Source organism: Neovison vison, chromosome 12, assembly GCF_020171115.1.
Source record: "Neovison vison isolate M4711 chromosome 12, ASM_NN_V1, whole genome shotgun sequence".
Taxonomy (NCBI): domain Eukaryota; kingdom Metazoa; phylum Chordata; class Mammalia; order Carnivora; family Mustelidae; genus Neogale; species Neogale vison.
In genome coordinates this window covers 33,956,653-33,979,355 of record NC_058102.1, presented here as the reverse complement: position 1 = coordinate 33,979,355, position 22,703 = coordinate 33,956,653, and the positions used below count along the sequence as shown (strand labels likewise).

Below are 22,703 nucleotides of genomic sequence, written 5' to 3'. Positions count from 1 at the left end.
CTAACCTAGGCCTGGACGCGCCCTGCCCGGGTAAGTGGGGGAAGGTGGGGGTGGGGTGAGGGCGGAGGGGGACCCTGGGTGGAGTTAGTCGCCTGCCTATTTTCATATTCATTAGAACTGGGAGGTTGCCCGTTGAGCCCAGCTGAGTTTCAAGATATAAAAGCAACTTCGGGTGCCCCCTTTCCATCCCGGACGTATTAAAGGGCTCGGATCCGGGAAGCTCCCGGCGCCGCAGCGCTCGCTTCCCCTTCCCTCCTCGGCCCTCCCTTCTCCCGCCCACTTGCGCCCTCCCCCAGCGCTCTCCAGCCTCTGCGCCCCAGGAGCTCCGCGACAGCCTTCCAGGATTATGGAGTTTCTGAGCGAGAAGTTTGCCCTCAAGAGCCCGCCGAGTAAAAACAGTGACTTCTACATGGGCGCAGGAGGCGCGTTGGAGCACGTTATGGAGACGCTGGACAATGAGTCCTTTTACAGCAAAGCGTCCGCGGGCAAATGCGTGCAGGCCTTCGGGCCCCTGCCCCGCGCCGAGCATCACGTGCGCCTGGAGAGAGCCTCGCCTTGTCAGGAGAGCGGCGGTGAGTCGCCTGCCCGAGCCTCGGCCACCCTTCTGCAAATCCTAAGTGCGGGGAAGTGTCGGGACAGGCTAGCGGGGAGGAAGGAAGGAAGGAAGGAAGGATAGAAGGAAGGAAAGGGGGAGCATGAGAGTCCGGAGGGCGGAGGAAGGCAATGGAACAGTGAGCGTTTTAAGAAGCGGTGTTCTGGCTGCCGCCGACTTGGAAGGGCCAAAGAAGGACGAGGCGCTAGATTGCCTCCGCGCGGTTCTCTTTTAGCTGTCGAGTGCTGTCCCTTCTGGGTCCCGGACTCCCTCTGTCCAGGAGCCAGGCGTAAACTGATAGGGCGGTAAAGAGAGTGTAATTGAGTCAAGACAGCGCTCTTCCTCTGTGAGCCCGACGCGCTGCCCTCGCAGACGGAGCAGAAATCGATCATAGCTCGTTAGAGGATGTCACTGTTGTCACGAACAAGAAACTTTGAGTTCCTTTAGGTGAAAAACCTTTTAAGAAAAGTTTCCCAAGACCTAGCAATTTCTTTGTGAAATTGGAAGATTGGTAGATTAGCTTGTGTGAAGTTGTGACTTCTGATTCTTTGGGTTTGCAATACAGTACACATAAATTTTTTTCCTAAACACATCACTTTCAGTAGCTTCGGATAAAGAATGACCAATGTAAGCACTCACTCCCGAACTCTGTATTGTCTATTTTTCTGACTCCACATTAAAAGTCACCTAAGAGCCCTCTCTCGGAATGCTTCTGGGTGAAATCTTCAACTTTGAACGGCCAAGTATCTCAAAGTCAAAATGTTATCAAAACAAACCATCTATCTTTTCTATCTTGTAACCCAATACAAACCTATTTTTTTAAGATCGAGACAGCTAAAGCAAGTTTACAATTCCAAGAGGACTTTTCCTTATCATTGTATATATTCCACAGTTAAGCTGTAAGGAGCGGGTTGCTTTAAAATAACAAACGAATTAAGTGTGAAATATTTACAACAAGCCTCCCGCCCCTGTTTTAATGGAGAGTCAAAATCCAGCAAGGTACTGGCTCATAGGAGCTCATTTTCTAAATACTGTGTACACAGTAAGTTAAAAAAAAAAAAAACAAACTCCTATCTTTTACTAATTCGGCATTGCAAATTACTTTTCACTTGCAAGGTTGAACCAAAAGCATAGGTGGGAAGGACAGAGAAAATCAGTTAAATGGTTTGTCATTTATTTAGAAAGGCACACGCAATTAATTTTTATTTTTGATACGCTAATTTTTGGTTTTCTAGTTGTATTTCAGACTGCAGTATCTTTATTTTTGGAATTCTTACATGTATACGTAAAATTATTCAAATGGACAGGATTTAAAAAACAAAAAAAACGATTCTCTGACGTCCTAACAATTGCTGGATAGGACTACATCCTATTTTAAATTGTCGGGAATCCAAAATAAGAAGAAAAATAGGTGATTTTTGATACCTTAACAACTTTTTAACAAATAGCACACTTTTAGGTTGAATTTTAATAGGAAAGTATTAAGTAAGATGAATGTAGACAGCAGTTCGCTAAATTTAGGAAAGCTCCTGTCTTTCTCCTGAGATGCCCTTAGCCTCACGGCTGCTTCCCCTCCCCCATCCCTAATTACCGAAGTTCCCCCATTTAACTCAGCCCTAGACAAAACCTTATTGTTAATCAGTCATGGCTCTTCTTTATATCTAGTTTTACATCACATCTTTTGCATAAAAGATATTAAGCATTTAAGTTATCTTAGGTCTTAAAGTTCAAAACATTGGTATAATGTTTAGAACAGTTGCTAAAATATGTTATGAGATAATTTAAAAACAGATAAAAACGAAATAAGTATGGCAGCTCTTTGGAAATTATTGTTCCAGCTGGGTTCTTTACTTTTTCAAAAACTCTTTCCAATTTCATTACGTGCATCCATTGCACGTCTGTGTGTGTGTGTGTGGCACCATGTGATAGATTTTTGTTTTATATCATATTGCAAGCATGCAATCAGATCTGGAGGATATCACTGAGAGTGAAACACTCCTAAACAGAATGGAAGATGACATCTTTTGTAATCTTTTAATAGATGTTTTAATGTCTGCTTTAGGGAAAAATAAAGCTTTCTGTCTTAAAACATATTTTATGACTTAATTATATATATATATATATATGACCTATTGAGAAAGAATCACAAGTGAGTTTTTACACTAAAGAAGTCTACTTAAATTTTATTCTGTTCTAAAAGAAGCACTTCCAGAAATTGACATGAAAGTCATTAATTTAGCAGGTCACTTTTTGAAAAAAAACATTAAAAAGCAGACATGAATATACAGTCAAAATATTCAACATACGGTAGAAAAAAACCTTATCTTAAATCTATAGTCCATACCTTCTGTGTGGAGCAGGAAGAAAACTTTTGGGAAGAGTTTGGATTTGGGTTTAGAAGTATTGTTTTTAAAATTGAAAATTTTCAATTTTTACAAGTTGAACGGTCTTGAGCCATGTAAGTAGCTCAATTTTGTCTGCTGTGAATAAATGCATACACTACTTATATTAAATATGGTTCACTTTTCAAAGATTAAGTTCAATTTTTAAAAAAACATCTAGAACATCTTTTAATTTGATCACCTTATTTGATTCTAAATTATGTGCATAATCATTACATTAGCCCTGTAAAATAGAACTGTAAAATCTGGTAAATTATATGAGTTCCATGTCACACATTTTGAAATGGCTTTAAACCTGCCCAAAGTGGATTAATAATAGTACCAGATATGATGTTTGAATTAATAATGGCACAGTAAATCATTAACAGACTGCTTTCCTGATGCTGTAAATGACTTCAACTTAATTTCTTCATTGAAATGTTTCACAATCCTCAGAACTGTTGTTTTCCCCCCCCTGGGTACAGTGAACTATGGGATCACTAAAGTAGAAGGACAGCCTCTTCACACTGAACTAAATAGAGCTATGGACAACTGTAACAGTCTCCGGATGTCTCCCGTGAAAGGGATGCCAGAAAAGGGAGAACTGGATGAACTTGGGGATAAATGTGACAGCAACGTATCCAGCAGTAAGAAGCGAAGACACCGAACCACCTTTACCAGCCTGCAGCTGGAGGAGCTGGAGAAGGTCTTTCAGAAAACCCATTACCCGGATGTATATGTCAGAGAACAGCTTGCTCTGAGGACAGAGCTCACGGAGGCCAGGGTGCAGGTAGGAGTCAAATGAAGGCCTTGGGTGTGTGTTGGGAGTGGGAGATACTGTTAGAATAATTCAGCGGTTGCATTTTGCCACAAAAGAAGAAACCGATTCTCCAACTAAAGGTATAGAACAATGTACTATATGCATGTAGGTCTACTAAAATTTCTTTTTTCTTGCAAAGAATTTAATCACTCACACAAAAACCTAAAAGAACACTTGACTTATTACATAGGCATACAAATTAATGATTATTTTAAAAAAACAGAACATAATAAATATCTCTAATTTAAATATTAATTTTTAAAGGGCAAAAACCCAGAATCATAGCTATCTATTTACTAATACATTTATTTTATTTATTTTTTTTTCTATTTTATCAGACATTAAGGTTCTTTTTACATTACACACCAGGTATTGGTAAATTCTTTGTGTAAGGGCCCATAGATCTATAATTTTATTAGGTTGGGGTTATAATAAAACAAAGAAAAAAATGAAACAATCTTACAAATTTGCAATTGTTACATATACAATAACTTATTTTTACTACACATAAAGAAAGGTCGTATAGCTCACTTATAATTTTTCTAGCTCTAACAGTTGCCTTACCATTCCATTTTAACTTTTAAATGTAGATAGTTTGCATCTTTTTTGCAGAAGCAATAGAAATAATGCTCTTAAAGTAATTTAAAAATATATATTCAATTATATTTTCAGTTATACTCAAATCATCAAATTGGGTGGCACAATATACTCAACTTTTTAAATCATTTGAAAAAAATTATATTAAGTAAATTTCTATTTAGACATAGACATATTTTATTTTTCTGGAGTTGGTATTCTTAAACAACATTTTATTGGTTCTCAAGTAACAACAATTTCAGGGAATCGCCTGTTTCTTTGTGCGTTTTTACTACGCCAAATAGGAGAATATTAAAGTTTGCAATTCCCATACAGTGTAAGAATAGAGAAATGAATAAAATAGTGAAGAATTTTGTCATGAGAGTAATAGTGTTTCTTCTGAAGATTAAGCCATTGCAAGGCCATTTCTTCATTAAAGGCAGCATTTGGTGGTGTGGGAATACCAAGCAGCAGGATTTTTCTTTAGCTTGTAGAGAGAATAGTTATTTTATTTTAGTTCAGGAAGTAAATATACAGAAAGTTGATGCTAATGAAGAATTCTGAATTGCCAAGTGTTAACATCAGTCCCATGTGTGTGCTATTTTATTATTATTATTTTTTTGCCTTGTGTTCATATATTTGGATTAGTTATACTTGTAACCATAGAAAAATGTGTTTACTTATAGAGTGATCAGCTGTGCACAATGGATGTTTTCGCCTTAACATTTCATCAACTCCTGATTAATTTTTGTCTAAAAACATGCACAGAGAGCCAACCTGAATGTAATTTATTCAGGTTTTCTCTTTCTGGCTTTTCGTATCAGAGTGATAATTCATACCTATTTTAAGGAGATTGTGAAGATCTCTTTTCTCAATGAAAAAAAAAAGAAAAACTTCATTACTAAATTCCCTTACTATACTCCTAGTGTCTGTGAAGACAGGGAGAAAATATTTTATGTTTTGTTTTGTTGTTGTTATTATGGGCCCTAGGCATTGTGTGTAATACACCTTTACCAGCAGTGTTCTAAGAAACAATACTGAACAGGTAGCTCTCATAGCCTTATTTTAATTGCTGGAAACTAAAGTGCCACCTTAAATTTGCAGCATATGCTTGCATGTCGAACTGAGGCTTAATATGTATGCATAAGTATGATGGTAAAGATAGAGAAGATTATAATTGATTATGAAAAAGTAAAAATTTTAAGTAAATTTTAACAGTCTGCACTTTGATATGTGATTTCCAGCTTCTTTTGTAAGTATTTTGTATTCTGAACATAGTTCAGAAGAGCTGAAGAGCTTCCTGACAGCTGCTTGTGAAATGTCTACTCAAAAATATCAAGTAACACATACTGAATATAACTTTTTGTGTCTCCCTTTAATCCATTAAAATATTAAGTGAAGATTCTGGAGAGTTCCACGTGTGAATTAGTAATGAGGAAGATGGTTATTATGATAAATATTATTGGTATAGAAATAGAGAAATTTGGATGAGAGCTTAGTGATTCTATAGAGGCTCTAGAAACTAATAGGCTTTCTTGAACGTGGGTATATCTTCCCATTTATCCTATTATTTGTGTTACCTATAAGTCTCTTATATTGGAAAAATGATTTGGAGATTTTTGAGCATTTCTTATAAGGGAAGAGAAGTATTATAAGTGGTGTAATTTATGTAATAAGCACATTTGTATATTTTAAAACCAGAGTTCAATTTCAGATGGTTCCATTTTACCTATAGTCTTTATTATGCTCAATCTAATATGTGATCTTAATATTTTTTGTTTCTAAATAATCATATTTCTGCCAGTACCATATGTTTGGATGTAATCTTAGTGTTTAAATTTTTCTAAGATTATCTAAGGTATGGGTACAACCCAACACAGTCTTCACTCTGTGACATGTTCTAAAGATAATTGTTTTGACAGATCCAGATATTAATTTGGTTATAGTTTGGCTGGGTTAATGTTATGTGCATAACCCCATACTAAAAAACCATGAATGTCTTCCAGATTTGCAGCATTCTCTGAGAGGAAAATTATCTATGATTATTTGGAGACATAAGGAGTCTTCAAAATCATATAATCTAATTACTTTTTATTTTCCAAAATGAAAAAAGAGTCTGAGACATAGTAAATATTTTTTTTTAAAGTATCTCCTCCCTTTCTATTAATTTATATTGCCTCATGGACATACCACTTACCAGGGTGAAGTAGAAAGTAAAACTTGTGGCTACTTTTGTGACATAAATTTATTTCTTAGTGATTTTGTACACCTGGTTTGTTCTTTCTGATCTGTGGCTTTTAATAACACCATTGCATTTTCAAATATTCCTCATCTAAAATTCTACTTTTTTAAAAAAATTAGGTTTGGTTTCAAAATCGAAGGGCCAAGTGGAGAAAAAGAGAACGTTATGGCCAAATACAACAAGCTAAAAGCCATTTTGCTGCCACCTATGATATATCAGTTTTGCCAAGGACTGACAGCTATCCACAGGTATGGTAAACGTCACAGAATACTGATCGTGAAAAATAGATGTGGTTTGTATATTCCTAAAAGGAATATTATTATTGGCTTTATTATGTCTGATGCAATAGTCAAGAATGAAAATGTTAACCTCCAGAAGACTTTTTGCATGTTTGTTAGATGCTTATTTTACTAAAATATTTATTTCATTATTATTTATTTTTGGAGCCATTTATTCAAAAATATTTTAAGGTCCCTTCCTTATCACACATTACCAACAACTGAAGTAGCATCATTCACAGTATAAACCTTTTAATTAGTCTACATTTTAACTATTTAGACTCATTTCCTTTGTTAACTTTTTTAACAAATAAATAAAGTATTGCTTGGCGTGCTGTCTCTGTGGCTAATGTTTTATGAGCCATCCCCTAACCTAGTGGTGGTGTGGTCTATGAAACCTTCAATTCCACTTAAAAATATCTCTTTTTCTATGTTGTCTTTCTAGCTTTGTTTCTAGTCCATTGTTTCAGGGAAACATTTAGCCTTCGGTTACTTAAAAAATATATACGATTAGTACTGAAGATCATTTAAAAAATTTACCACATTTAAAAACACATCCACCCCTTTCTATGGGAGTTCTCATCTCATTTTAAAGAGCATGTAGAAATTCCTTTTCTTCTCATTATTTCCCTTTAATTTTGAGGCTTTTTTTTCTTTCTCACAGTTTGTAATTCATGTGAACAAGATACATTTTATCTTTTTAATTGGACATCCATTTTTCCTATTACTGAGTTACAGTATTCAGAAATATATTTGATACATGATAAGGAACACTTGTATTATAAGGAGCGAGATATTTGTTATTTCATTCCTTACTGTTTAAGGATATATATTGTTACAGACCATTTTGAAAACAAATATGTAACATATATGCTCGGGGAAGACCTTGACAGTCCAGTAACCAAATCTTTGCAGCCTAAAACAGAAGGGTATTCATTTTCTTCAACTCTAAGTTGAAGTTCATACCTTGTGAGCACAAATTCAGTCCTTTAGCTTTGTGCATCCTTCTATTCTGATGCTTTTTATGATTCTTAAAAACCCATTTTGAGAGCTTCATCCTTCCAGATAAATTCACCAAATTTATTAATGTATTATCATATGTGAGTAAAAGCCTCAGAGATCACCAGGTTCCGTCCTTCTAAACGTTAGGAAACGAGACCCATGGGGAGTTAAGGAATCGGCCCGTGATGACAGCAATGACCTGTGATCACAGGAGTGTCCTCACAGGACAATCTGTGAAGGGCTGCTGCAGCTAAGCCTTGCCACTGCAGTCTACCAGAAGACGATAGGAGCTTCGGAATAAATGTCCACACCCGCCTTCAGGAGAACCTTGTTTTTCTTACTCTAGGAATTCATCTTAAAGGAGTTCCTTCTTTTCCTCCAGTTTAAAAGCATATATATATATATATATATATATTTACACATATATATATCTGCCTTTAAATATATTATATATTTTATATATATACTATGCCTTTAAATATATAATAAATATTTTATAAATTATATAAATATGTTATATATATGTCTTTAAATATATAATAAATATTATATATTTTATATATATACACATATGCCTTTAAATATATAATACACATTTTATATGTATATATTCTGCTCCTTATCAACATAGGGCAAATGAGCTTTGATTCACCCAATAGTTTTGAGTGTCCTATTTGAGTAGTGAACAAAGTGCTGCGAGGAAGTCTCCCTGATAGGTTCTAAGCTCCATGAGAGCAGGCACTGTAGTGGGTTCGTGATTGTTAACACAGCCATGACCCTTATAGGATCAAGCCGTGTTCTGAGAGGGTTACGTGGAGTAACTCATTTCATCCTTACCAGGATCTTACACAATAGGTGTTCTTGATGAATTCTCCTCATTTTCCATATGGGTAAACTGAGACACAGAGAGGGGGAGATACTTACCTTCATTAGGGACGAAGCTGGGATCTATCTCATCGCAGGCAGTCTGGCTCCCACGTGCAAGATCTTAACCCATCCCATAGACTTTCTCCCAACGGCTGTGTTGAAAAGATGGAATAGTTAATAAATGAATACCAAAGGAGTGTAAAGCTTAAGTTGCATTATGCAGGTTTGCAGTTTCGCTCAGGGGAGCAGAAACTAAACACAGAATCAGTAAAATAACAATGAATATAACCGAGATAGTGTGTATTGGCAGGTATTTGAGATATTTCGAACTACTTCACTGTGATAAATTTAGAAATAGTAAAGTTACAAATTAATGAACTCTTTTCAAATGGACTTTATATACTCTTACTAGTCAAGTGTGCTCCATCACACTTCTTGACTACAACATACTTTTTTTTGCATCTTTTTATTTCGGTTTTCGTTTTTTTCCTTGGAAACCCCATTTCTGTTTGTGTGTGTGTGTGTGTGTTTTCCCCACTCCCCTGTGCGTTGCTGGTGGTTGCCTTATCTCTAACTTAACTTTCTTCTTCAGTGCAACATAAAACATTTAGAAGAGTCCCGGGCACGAACTAAACTCTTTATAAGCATTTAATGTAACAATATACTCTTAGTCATTCTTTTTTCCTAGGATTATCTTGCCATTGTGTTACTGTGCCTCATAGCTTTAGAGATGGTCTGTTAGCACACTGAGGTAACCTACTAGTACCTCAAGTACTAAGTACCTCAAGCAGGAAGGGAGATGGTACAATCAAATTATACGTTTGATAGTCTTTTTCACTCCAACAAAGGATTAATTTAAAAAATTTCCCTTCACAAGTCATGGGAATTTTGCACCAATTTTCCTTGTGGTTTCTCCAAAATTTATGTGCATTGGTTATACCAACTCTTAAATTAAGTATGGTAACACAGGCATCACATGCTGAAGTTACTGTTTTTGAAGTTATTTTGACAGTATAATTCATCAACAGTAATAAAACTCAATACTGTAAAATCTATTGTAACTTTTTATATTGGTAAGTCATTAGACATTTGGTTGCCAAAAATACTGAAATCAGAATGTCTCTCACTCCCCAGTGTGGGTATTGGATAAAGTCAGGAAAATTCCATCTGAACTTAAAAATATGTGGTTGACTTTTTTTTATTTTGAAGAAATAATTATGCCAAGATCATGTCTCACAAGCTTCAGCCTAAAGGAAACTTTTTTTTTTTTGAGCATGTGCCTTGAAAATAGAAATTATAATCAGAAAAATAAGAACCAAAACAGAATCCAACAACTTAGTGCAGTAAGACACTGAGCTTGGTTACTGTTACTAATTACAGAAAAAAATATTAATTACCAAAAAGTTGGAAACTAGAAACAGGGCAGAAATAAAGAACTAACAATTTGGCAGGAAAACAAAAGCTTATACAGAAATACAGGAAAACAGAAATGGTTGAGAAAATGGTCTCTTCAGATCTGTTCAATGTGGATAATAATCTTGCCAACTATGAAAGTATCTCTATATAACCTATAATAGGTTTATTTATGAATATAATTAATATTTTCTAAAGTGTTCTAAATACTTTGTTTCCATTGATCTCATTAAAAAATAGTAACAACAGCCCTACTGGTAAAATTAATACCTAGCAGTTGAGGGCTTTTTTTAACCCAGGCTTCTTTCGTATGGCCATTAACTCATTGAACTTAAGTCCAGATTTTCTGACTGCAGGGGTACAGAGCTCTTTAAGCACCATCACTGAGCAATGAAATATTTCAATTTTGACCCTAAAAGACCAAATCATTTTGGAAAGCAAGCATGCTTTCATTTTTAAATATATAAAATAATGATATAAAGCGTTTAAAAAATGTAGACACTTTTTAGACTGTTTTCAGGTATTCTTTTTTAAAAAGTATTTATGTTTCAAAAAAAGATTACAACAGTATTAAGCAAATTATGTATACACTGAATAGATGTGAAAATAAGTCGTTTCACATCAACATTCTGGAATATCTTATGAACCCCAAACTAATCAATTCTCAGTAAAAAGAGATAATTTCTGGATCTCTGGGGTCCTTAGCCGTTCATTTTCCCTCTCTGAGTCTCAATTTCTTCCTCCGTTGAAAGAAATAGATTACAAAGATTTTGCAGAACACTTTCAACTTAATTTTTTTTTTCTTCTAGAGTTATTTGCATTTTAGGCAACAAATATATGCTAGGTACTGTGTGAGGCACGGGGGTTATATAAATGATCCAGACAAAATATCTTCCTTTTTGGGCAACATTACAAACTAGGTGATATTCATACCAAATCCTGCAGACACTTCTTAATGCAACCCACACCCAGCAGACCAAAAGGACCTAGGAAATTTTGTCTTAGAGTTGAAAAAGCAAGCATCTATCAAGAGTAGATTCTAATTTATTTCTCGTTTATGGGCACCAAAGCATTTTTTAAAATAATTATTTTGTTGAATAAAATAGTTTTCAAGATCTAAACATTTTCTGGAGGATTAGAGCCAGTCTTCATTCTTAAAAGAATCTCTAGTTTCATGACCTTAGGTTTGGCTTAGATCACATGTGCTTCAACTTTATCATTTACTTTCTGGGTAACTTTGGGTAAGTCTCCTGACTTCCTTGATCTTCAGATTTTTTCTTTGTAAAGCAGAGGTATTATTAGTGCAAGAGTTGGTGGTGTGGAGGATTACTTTTTCTTATTTGTGCCGATTAAATGGATTTCCAAACATCGGTACAACCAAGTCATGGAACTTGAGGAGGACCAGGAGTTAATGTTTGAGTATGGGCTTCACAGCCAGGGACTTGTGGGTTCAGATCCTGACTCTGCTACTTAATAGATTTTAGAACTTTGGCAAATGAATTAACCTCTAGGCTTGTTTCTCCTCATTTATAAAATGGGTATACAAGTTCATACGATGTTCGTGAAGATTAGAAACAGAAGTTTCTGCCAAGTACTTAGGACATTGCCTAGTACATAATGAGTGCTCAATAAGTAGTAACAACTCTATAATAGCCATTAGTCATTATTGATTATACAGTAGAGAGGTAGCTAAGGGGTGTGAATGTTCTGTTATTACAGCTAAACTAATCCGATTTTTGAGTAAATTCACTACTTAAGGGTCTAGGGAAGATCTGATTTAGTTAAATGTACTTTCCTCTTTAAATTAAGATAACCAAATATGGTACTTTAAGGAATGTTGGAGTGTATTCTTAATCCACCAAAATTATTTTCTCATGAAGAAAATATTTTCATCAAAAATTTTTAAAAGGTTTGAAGTTGTTTCCCACCAAAATTTTCCATAGGGTTTTACTTAGTGTATAGTGAGAATCATAACTAAATCTTTGTTTACATAATATATAACAGGACCCATGCAGTTTCTTGCTTTCTGTTGTTTAATAGATGACTTAATAAATGTATGCCACTGGGAGTTTGAACATAGCAAAGATTGGATTCAAGTTATAAATAATTTATATATATGTATATTTATTTATATTATGTATATATATATATATATAGTCATTGGAGCAACTTAAAATACAGATGAATGCTGTACAGTATTTCTAGCTTAACAAATTCTGTTTCAAAAATTGTAATTTACAGTTTTTTAAGGAAATGTTAATGTTTCTATAAAATAGTGATTATGAAAATATTGTTCACTCTGTCCCTTTTAAGAGCAGCATCAGCTCTCTACTAATTTGAAAGGTTCCCTTAAGCAAAAGAAAGCATATTGTCTCCTTCAGCCACTGAGGTTTAGCAATTGAAAGGCATCTGAAACAGTAAATAAATAACCAATAATCTTTTTTTATGTTGGTAATGTAGCTATACTTGATGCATTTTATAATAAATATTCTCATATTTGTGAGACAACCAATGAAATGGTCCCACAGTGATACAGTGAAACCTCTCTTAGGAGCAATGGAGGGACAAAAATATTAACACATTGGGTCAACAAGTCATATTAATATGAAATTGCTAATATAATTTAATGTATAAAAATATACAAGCTGTATAAATTTTTATGAAGAATATTTCAAATACAAAAAAAAGAATATTTCAAATACATGTATAAGTATATATTAAAAATAAGTTACATGTAACATGAAGCAGGTATTGTCAGCATTTGAGTATATTACCAAAATAAATAATAAGGCAAATGCAAAAATAAATTATTGAAGAGTGCTATTGTTGTTTATACATATAAAAACTATCTTACAGGGGATGGAGAAGAACCGGGAGGGAAATTAAGTCTGAGAAGTCTATGACAACGATCTGTAGGTTAAAATCTGCAGCACATGGCTGTTACTGTTAATATGAACTCACAATATATTTTATTTTATTATTTTTTTAACTTAATTTTATTTTTTCAGTGTTCCAAGATTCATTGTTTGTGCACCACACCCAGTGCTCCATGCAATACGTGCCCTCCTTAACTTAGAATATGTTTTAATTCAGAGGTTTTGCTTGCCATATTTATTAAGCCTCATGTAGCCTCTAAATTTAAAAATATTCTGTGCATATTGGATTTATATTTTAAATTATTAATTCACAAGGAAAACTTAGTTTATATTTTAATCTTTGTTTCTTATCATTGTAGATTTTGTTTTAACTGGAGAATTGTGTCATTAAAAATGAATCAAGCACTGTCAACAATGGCTATCATGCATATATTAAAATACATAAAAAATAATGTGACAGTTAATTGGAAAATACTCCCTGTTGACCATTGTTGCTGAATAATGAGCAAAATAGCAAATCCTATTATCTTATTCTGTCCTTAAGTGAGTTGATTTGAAAAGTGTTGTTTTAGGAATATAAAGTGAGATTTCCCACTAGTCTTTTTAATGACCATAACTACCATACAGTTTAAGAATGCATCCAATACTAAAAGAAGAGAAAAAGTATGTCCTTAATGTTTCTTAGGCTTTTGAGTTGGAGCACCTATTTCAAATAGTATTTAAATAATGCAAAATTTAAACACATTAATGTGATGTCATTCTGAAAATTTCCAGACATTAACGTTTCTTATCAAGATTAGTGCTTTTAATTTTTGCACTAAAAAAAAAAAAATATATATATATATATATATACTTACTTTTCTGTAAAGCAGTTTTCTTCTCAGATTTTTAGTCTCATATGATTGTTATATCTTACAGTGATTTTTTAAAATGGAAAATTCACTCTTCCTTGTTCCAAATCTCTGCACATATTTCTAAGATGAAATTTTATTTAAAAAATTAAAGTAGCAACCAGTATTTAATATATGACTTTTTCCTGATAAGTAATTTCTAATCACTACATCTTAATGATACTATATGTTTAAAAGGTATACTTTTGAAATTTTTGAAATGTAAATTGGTTCCAAAATAATCTTAATAATTTTATATTATCTGAATTTTTTAATGTGAAAATTACAGCTAATTAATAGGCACTGATGAAAATGTACCCTCATCTCTATCTTAGGTATATCTCAACGTGCTCAGATAAATCTTTTCACTTTGTAATTAATTTAATTGGGATTTTTTTTTTTTTTTCAGATGGACAAACTGTCAGTGTTTGAGAATTATTTACTTATTCTCTGGTAGCGAGTGAGACTTACTCACTGGTAGCAAGTTCACTACTTAGAAAAACATTTATACTCTTTCTCCCTGCCAGCAACTTCTTGATGTAGTTACTAGAAAAGTTATTAGAACCCTAAAATCAGTCACCAGCTAAAAATATCTTGTGATCAATTATTTGCCAGCTAAAAATATCTTCAAGTTACTAAGTGTATGATTCTTATTAACATTTTATCACCTTTAATTTTAAAGGGAGGGTTATGCTAATAAAGAATTTAATGGCCTTTTAAAAAATTAAACTGTTTTTGCAGAAAGTCATGTTAGCATTTTTTAAAGAGACCATATAAAAATCTGGTCAATTATAGAAGTGATAATGTGGTAGTAAATCTATATAATAAGTTCAATAATATACAAAGTGGTCAATAAATGTAAACAGTCTTTCAAAGAGGAAAACCAAAAATCAACTTTGGGATTTTAATGCAAAGAAGCTATTGCTAAAGCATTATTACAGATAGCTCTCTGTGAATCCCTGACCTGTGTTTTTTTAAAGCAACCTTTAACTCCCACAGGGACATGTGTAGGCATCTGATGTGAAGGTAGTATGAGTATAGCATGTGTGTGTGGGCTCTATGTGTGTATGTGTGTACATATGGATGTTGGTGGCAAGTAAGAGCAATTTATATATAGAAAAGGAGTAAGGTTAAATAAACTTGTTTTAGTAGAAAAATATTTAGTTTTAGAGTTGCTTTAAAATTAGGGAATGATTGTTACTCATTGATTTCATGTTATTAAGTGTGTCTCTTAGATACAGATTAAATTCCATAGGGTAGTGGCTTCTAAACTGCAGTAACATTAGGAAATAGAATATATAATTCTGTCATGAAACTGTTTTTTATATATCATGGTACTTTACAGCTAATGCAAAGAGAAACAAACTTGCATTTCTTTTAAAAGGTTTTTTTCAAATATGAAAAGTTGCTTACTATAATAAAATCAGTAAATATATTAGAAACATACACTATGTTTAATATATTAAAATTTTATTTGTAGTTTTGATTATAAAAGAATATATCAAGTTTCTAAGGTGAAGGTAAATAAGACTTATAATTTCTCATTCATTATTTACCATATGATTTCAACACATGAATATATATCCACAGTGAAAAACTCTTTGTGTGTTTGTGGTATGTATGTGTGTGTGTGTGTGTATGTGTGCATAAAATACAAATACATGTTGACCCTTTCTTTCCTATATATTACTTTTTAATTCCTTGGAAGAAAAATGAGTGTTAAATGAATTTTATTTCTATTTGGAAAGAATCAGACAAAACAACAACAACAACAACAACAACAACTTTCCTCCTAAATTCAAAGTCATGGAATAATTAAATTTTAACCTTTTATTTGATTAGAAAAACATTACGGGGCACATGTTCAGAGTAGAGTGCAGTAAGTCATCCGAACCTCCATTCATGCTCATGAGATACAGTTGGCTAAGTTCCTGGACAATGCTTTGAACCGTACCCCTAGAACTTTTGTAAAACGTTGTGAAGCACGTTAAAACATGGAATGTTTTTAGATTTTCTACTTCTTTTAAACACAATAAAGAAGAAAAAATGTAAAGGGGTCTTTTTTTTTTTTTTTTGGCACATTGGAAAGTAAGACGTGGATATTATTTAGTAATGGTATTCCTGGTTGTGAAGCTACTTAATATTTTGCAGTTAGAGGCCTGAAAAAAAAAAAAAAACCCTAAAATTTATTTGGTACCGAGCTCCACCATTGTAGGTGTCTCTGAAATAGTCCAAAAAAGAAAAGTAGTGATCCTATTTAGGGAAAAAAAAATGTATTCTTTCATTCCAACATCTAATAGCAAATATATTTCTTCTAATGAGTTAGCGAGATTTTTGTGTGGCTTCTCTGTTAACAAATATATATACAGTTTTAGACAATAGGCCTTGTAGGTTCGAGCACATAGTTTTAACATGACCACTTGTATAAAAATAGAATTGGAGGAGGAGTGGAGGTCTCATAGACTGAGCCTACCTTGACAGCAGATTTATTCAACCAAAGCTCTAACAGCTTTCTTATTCGATCAAATACTGCCTTTGAGGAATGTTGGAGAAAAAGAGACTTGTGTCATAATTGCCTAAGCTCTTTGAAGATTTTCACATGAACGAAGGAAGCTACCTCTTCTGTATCATTTTTAAAGAACAAAAATAGAAGTGATAGAGGAAGATAATAGCTCACTTTTTTACAGAGCTCTCCTAAAGGGAATGAAAAATTTTTAAAGAGGTGAGCTTCTTATCACAAGAATTAAATATAAGTGAAAGTGTACGAGGGTTTTTTTTTCCTTTTGAAGGAAGTTGGACTTCAGTAGTGTCTCTTAATCCCAGGTGATTTTCAGAATTCCCGTAATATTGTCATTGCTCTCATTTTAATACAAATCCCATAAGCCGCACCCTATGCTTAATGGGTCAGAATCTCCAAGAAGATGTATCTATGATGAAGAATAAGTACTTGATAGGAAATAAAACTACCTAGAGAAATACAGTCAATAGTGTCTAGGGATGAAATTTTCATGATAATTGTCAAGATTATACAGAATAGTGATTATGGAGCTCATATCATGAAACAAATTTAGATATATTAGCATAAATTGTCCATAAAATTTTGGTTATACCTGCAAGATGGATCAGTTCAAATTTCATATTCCTCAAGCTTTTTTCAGTCACTTAAATTTATATGAAGTGCTTATTATGTATTGTGTTAAGCTGAAGGATGAATAAAAAGTTTATGAGCAAACTTTGGGGTTTTTGCTGTCAGAGAATAGAGCCTATGAACCCCCACAAAGCTAAATTCAGGAATAAGTAAATAAATAATTTCAGCTTGTAAGACTAGTTTTTATATCATTGTTGCATTTCTTAAGATTTGTTGGGTTCAGATTTGACCTCTACCGTTGGACTTACACGGTAAGGCTCTTAAGCTCTCTGTTCTGTAGTTTTACCTTTTACAAAATGGGGCTACTAAAAGCAAAGAAACATCTTTTAGTGTGTGGAAATGATGAGGCGTCTTCACAGTACATCTAATACCATGCATGCAGTAATTAATTGATAGCCATTAGCTGTCATGAGGATGATTTTGATTGTTGTCATCAGATCTTTAATCACCCAGAAGGAATACTTCAGAGGAAGCAAAACCTCAATTCATTGGGGATATTGTCTTTTTATGATTTGGATCTAACTTTCGATATCTAAACCAACTAAAACTCTAAAGTCAGATGAAGCCAGGAATTTTTAAATGAAAGAAAGATATGGGGTGGAGGAGATAGAGATCAGGAGATAGGACATACCAGTAAAAATGTGCAACATTATCACTACCCAAGGGACTATTTGGGTATCTTCTCAAATCCAACTAAAATATTGCTGTAGTTACATGCTTTACCAGTCTGTTCTGTTAAGAAAACATTTCTTTCTATATGCTAGAAATTCTGTTACCAAAAGTAGCACATTTAACTTGTTTGATCATGTCCAGATAAGAAGTTTTGATCAAACTAAAAATACTTGTTTGTGCCAGGGAAACTGGAGATTAATATGAATTATTATGAATTATATGAATATGAATTATAATAGATTAATATGAATTATTTTAGGGAGATTAATTAATAGATTAATATGAATTCTTTAGGGAGAGAACACTTTCTTAATTTACATTCATAGATTACTTTCCTTGCCTTTATCATCCTCATTTCCTTTTTTAAAACTTAGTTATTAAATACATTTCTGTGCATTTAAAATATGATAGATGATTTTAATAATAAATTTCAGCAATACTATATATAAATTGAGGAATCCTCTAACAAACTTAAAATGTAAATAATCTTTCTCTACCGCTGTTTTGCCTTTCACTTATTTTTTTCAAAAATAAGCAAGCAAGTTCACTCTCATTTCCTGAAAGCCCTTTTGTCAGACATGTGACTGTGGGTTTTGCAGTGTAGCACAATGTTTGATTGAATGTCAGAGGAAAATCACCCAGATCAAGTTAGAAGAGCTAGGTTGACAGAGTAATGACATTAACAGTCCCTCTTACTGGTTTGAGATACATAACTCAGCAATCAGTGGCACCAGTCATTATAATTTGGCTAAAGTGGGATGCATTTAGTACAATCAGTCCAGATTAAAACAACATAACCCATGGTGACTTAAAGATTAATAAAATGTGCAAACCATTATATATATCTATAGATATGTTTCACAGGTTTAATATATTTAAAGCAGCTTATAAATATATTTATATAAATATTTCTGAAATAACACTGAAGTGAGCATTGTGCCAATCTTTGAAGTCCCAACTAAGAGATGAAATTAGTTGTTCAAATTTTCTCTTATGTTTGAAACTGGTTAAGCAGTCTTTTCTTGAGTGACAGAGTAACATCTCCACCAGTGCCATGTAGAAGATTCAGTGACATTTTATGCTATTAATTGAAAATAAGTTGTCCTAAAAAGAAGAATTTAAGTGTGAGTATTGTGAAACTACACCGGAGATTATATGCAGTAGACTGGAATCTTTATGTAAAAATAAATATAAGCAAACATTATTTGTATATGTGTTAAAAACAATTGAGGGTATGATACTAATGATCCTGATTTTAAAAAAGGAAGCCAGATGTGATAAACATAGGTATTACTGCTCTTGTAATTCAGATTTTTGTGATAGTATTGCAGTTTTAAAGTTTTGTTTTCTAAGGCTCAAACTCTCATTTCCCTCAGCTACTACTGTTTGCATGTTTTTTCTCTGTGCTTCTCAGTAATGCATGTGATCACTTTTTTTTCCCCCTCTTCTTTGTTTGAAGAGTTGGTCTAAGATACCTCCTATTTAAAACTCGTATTATACAAATTCTACTTAGTGTCTCCTTTACCTGCAAGTAAATTTAGAGAAATTTGTGTTTGTTGTTTCCTAATACTAAGAAATGTGAATTTTCTGCACACAAGTGACGATCTAGTTTTCAGTCTTAAATAAAATGTTATATAGTACTTTAATTGTACTCTTATGATATTTTTGCTAGTACCCGCATATTTTTCTCAGTTGTGTTTTCATTATTTGGTAATGGTTATGTTTTAGAATTTTAAATTATTTTGCATGTCATAATTCTGTTGTTACCTCACCATATCGTAGATAAAGCATAGAAAAAATGTATAAAATATGTATATATTTCTCATATTCACAGAGCTATGTATTTAAGACTATAGGAAATAGAAGGCAATGAAAGACTAACCATTCCCAATAATGAGTTTGATTAAAGAATCTACAGAGTAAATATCAGGAATGGTTTCCAACAAAAGCTGCCACACTGAGTCCAACTGCAGAACTTCAGATAATGCAATTGTGTCATTGAGTTTAGAAAGATAAGCTATATTTAAACTTAAAACCGTATTTTAAACTGCTCTTCTAAACACATGGATTTGTCGTGAATCTTGACTAAATCTAGATTTCATTTTAAAAATCACGACTATAAAAAGAATCCTCAAGAGACTGACATGTTCTGAGAGTATTTGATGTCAGATATGTGGGTTTTGGTGATCTATTACAGTATAACAGATTGGAAGAATCTTCCAAATAATTACTTTTTAGGAATCACTTTATGTACTAAGAATGTCATTACAGACCACCCAATGGGAGCAAACAATAAATAGCTGACAAAATTGAGTCAACCCTGTTTAACAAATGTAAGGGAACAAAAGTGAGAATGCGTAAATGTAATATTTGTTGTTTTATATATTCCAGATCCAGAACAATTTGTGGGCAGGAAATGCGAGTGGTGGTTCTGTGGTTACTTCATGCATGTTACCACGTGACACGTCCTCCTGCATGACGCCTTATTCTCACTCGCCTCGGACAGATTCCAGTTACACAGGGTTTTCAAACCACCAGAACCAGTTCAGCCACGTGCCCCTCAACAATTTTTTCACTGACTCTCTTCTTACTGGGGCTACCAATGGACATGCATTTGAAACAAAGCCAGAATTCGAAAGGAGGTCGTCCAGTATTGCAGTTCTTCGAATGAAAGCCAAGGAGCACACTGCCAATATTTCATGGGCCATGTAACATACAGTACTCTTTTATTTTTCCTTTAATGGCAAAGTAAAACATTCTATTTCTCATATTTAAAGGATACCACAATAAGCTGCTGTGTGTGGAATTGCTAAAGGTCAAGATATACAGTGAGACCAGCTTAAATGAATAGTTGTTATTATTTAACATTAAAATCTAAGAATGAACCTCTGAAAAGACTAAATAGGTTTACCATCCATCAGTCTCCACAAACTCTGTTTTAGTAGTAAATTTTTTTTTCTATTGTACAAGTCGATGAAATACGACCGTGCAACTTCTTAAGAGAATAAATGTATTAAACAAATTCCTCTGTTATAGATTGATTTATGTCAGTTCTGTATAACAAGAAATCCCTTGTAAAATAATATCTGATAAAGGAGGAAATGCACTGGGAAAGTGTCAAGATACCAAAGCTGTCAGGTAAATATTGAAGCAGGGTGTTTTGGGGAGTTGACTGTTATTTCTCTCTCTCTGGCTCCAAGACACAATGGGCATATCCCCCGTTGCTGAGAATTTATCTGCAGGCCTAAAAGATTTTTTTACTTATAGATGTTTTAGTGAATTTCCCATGAAATAGAACTCTTCTGAAATGTCCAGCATTTGCATGAAATATTTGGGCATACTTTCCTGAAACCATGTGGCTAAAGGTGATAACTGAAATATTCCGGTGTGATTTAAAATACAGTCATGAGAATAGTTTCTATAAATGCTACCTTTTAAATGGAAAAATCAGCACCAACTCAGTGAAAAAGCCAACACCAACCGACTTAGCATCACACACGAGGAAAAATGTAAGTTACAAAACCAAACCTGCTGCTGCTTTTAAACTAAAAGTATGTCAATTAAAGTGTACGCACAAACTTCTAATAAATACACCAGAAGAAACTTTTTTTTGACATGTCACATTATGCTTTATTATGAAACATTTTCAGTTAAAAGAGCAGCAAATCCAAATTTATATTTATTTCCTGGGCTTATGCAAGTGCACATGTGTGTGTGTGTTTGTTTTTGATATATAAGCCGTAAGCATTTTTTTGCTACTGTGGTTTTGCATAGGGAATTAAAATGTCAGAAGGCTCTTTAAAATTTCTGGTGGAAAAGAAAAGAAAAATACATTGCATCTGGAAAATTGCTAACCCCTTTGATTTACTTCTCCTCCCTTTCCCCTGTCACATTCCAAGCTTTTTCAGATGAGTGAAATGTCAACCTCCTTAGAAGACTCTTAATTCATAAAGGCAAAGTAAATTAATTGAAATGAAGATGGGTCCCATGGCTTGGATCAGAGCAAGTTCTGCTCTTTGTACTCCCTTAGAATCTTACTTGTGGTTCCTGTAGACTTTAGGGATATGCTTGGAAGCCCTCTAGACTAAAAGATAGGAAAAAATGAATTCTAAAAACTAAATTTCAGAAAAGGTACTTAAATCCAGTGTCTCTTCCTAGTAGGAAAAATATTTACAGCAGTTAGGCATTTTTTTGTAATAAAACTTTAAAATCAAGCAGATGATGGAGATGAGTGATGTCCTAAACAAACAGCCCTTGACTTCATAATAACTCTGTTCTTTATTACTTTTGGGTTCTCTCTTTTTAGTTTTCTTCCCAGGACAAACTTGTTCAACTTTGGCCCTGAGAATTATGCTTACATGCAGAAGCTCTTGTTAGAAGGTTGTTTAGGCAGCTGTTAAATATCCTTCATGTTTTAAAAAAGAAGGACTTCTAATACATTCATGTGTCTGGTCAATAGGAGGTTGGTAACTAAAACTTAGAATGAAAGTGTAAGGTTTTCTTTTTAAAAATTCCCAAGTTAGTAGTGTTTGTGTTCATTTTCTCCTGCTTTCTTAATTTAAATTTTAATGTCCCTCAGCTAATACATTGTATTTTTAAAATGAGGGAAAAAACTCATTTTTGAATCAAGTGTGAATTTCACATCATCCCTTAGTTTTCCTACTACACTTTTTTTTCCTCATTGTATTCTAATAATTAGTTAGAGCTTCTGTAACTTATTTTTTTTTAATTTTAACATCTTTTTAATTGAGGTTCTACATCTGCAATGGTTTGTATAAATTTAATTCAATCAGCACTCTCTTTTTTTTTAACACCTACAATGTGTGAAGCACTTTTGGGGATTAAAAAAATAAATAATAGAACCATGGCTTTGTCCTCTATGAGTTCGCAGCCTTCCTGGACTGATGCATCCATAAAGTTTACCCTCTCAGCCATGCCTCACATTT

The 22,703-nt window shown here is 33.4% G+C and overlaps 1 protein-coding gene across 1 annotated transcript; it reads left to right on the top strand.

Moving 5' to 3' along the window:
- Nucleotides 1-202: 202 nt before the first annotated feature.
- Nucleotides 203-20,773, top strand: ALX1 (ALX homeobox 1). Its single transcript, XM_044226823.1, has 4 exons — nucleotides 203-572; nucleotides 3,459-3,763; nucleotides 6,731-6,859; nucleotides 20,149-20,773. Exons 1-4 carry the CDS (start codon nucleotides 347-349, stop codon nucleotides 20,467-20,469), a joined length of 981 nt encoding a protein of 326 aa, XP_044082758.1. The 5' UTR covers nucleotides 203-346; the 3' UTR covers nucleotides 20,470-20,773.
- Nucleotides 20,774-22,703: the final 1,930 nt, after the last annotated feature.

Excerpts from the sequence above, each read along its gene's own strand:
- ALX1 (XM_044226823.1), top strand. The coding sequence starts at position 347 with ATGGAGTTTCTGAGCGAGAAGTTTGCCCTCAAGAGCCCGCCGAGTAAA. Across the intron at positions 3,764-6,730 it reads TCACGGAGGCCAGGGTGCAG|GTTTGGTTTCAAAATCGAAG; the intron begins GTAGGAGTCAAA and ends TAAAAAAATTAG. Across the intron at positions 6,860-20,148 it reads GGACTGACAGCTATCCACAG|ATCCAGAACAATTTGTGGGC; the intron begins GTATGGTAAACG and ends TATATATTCCAG.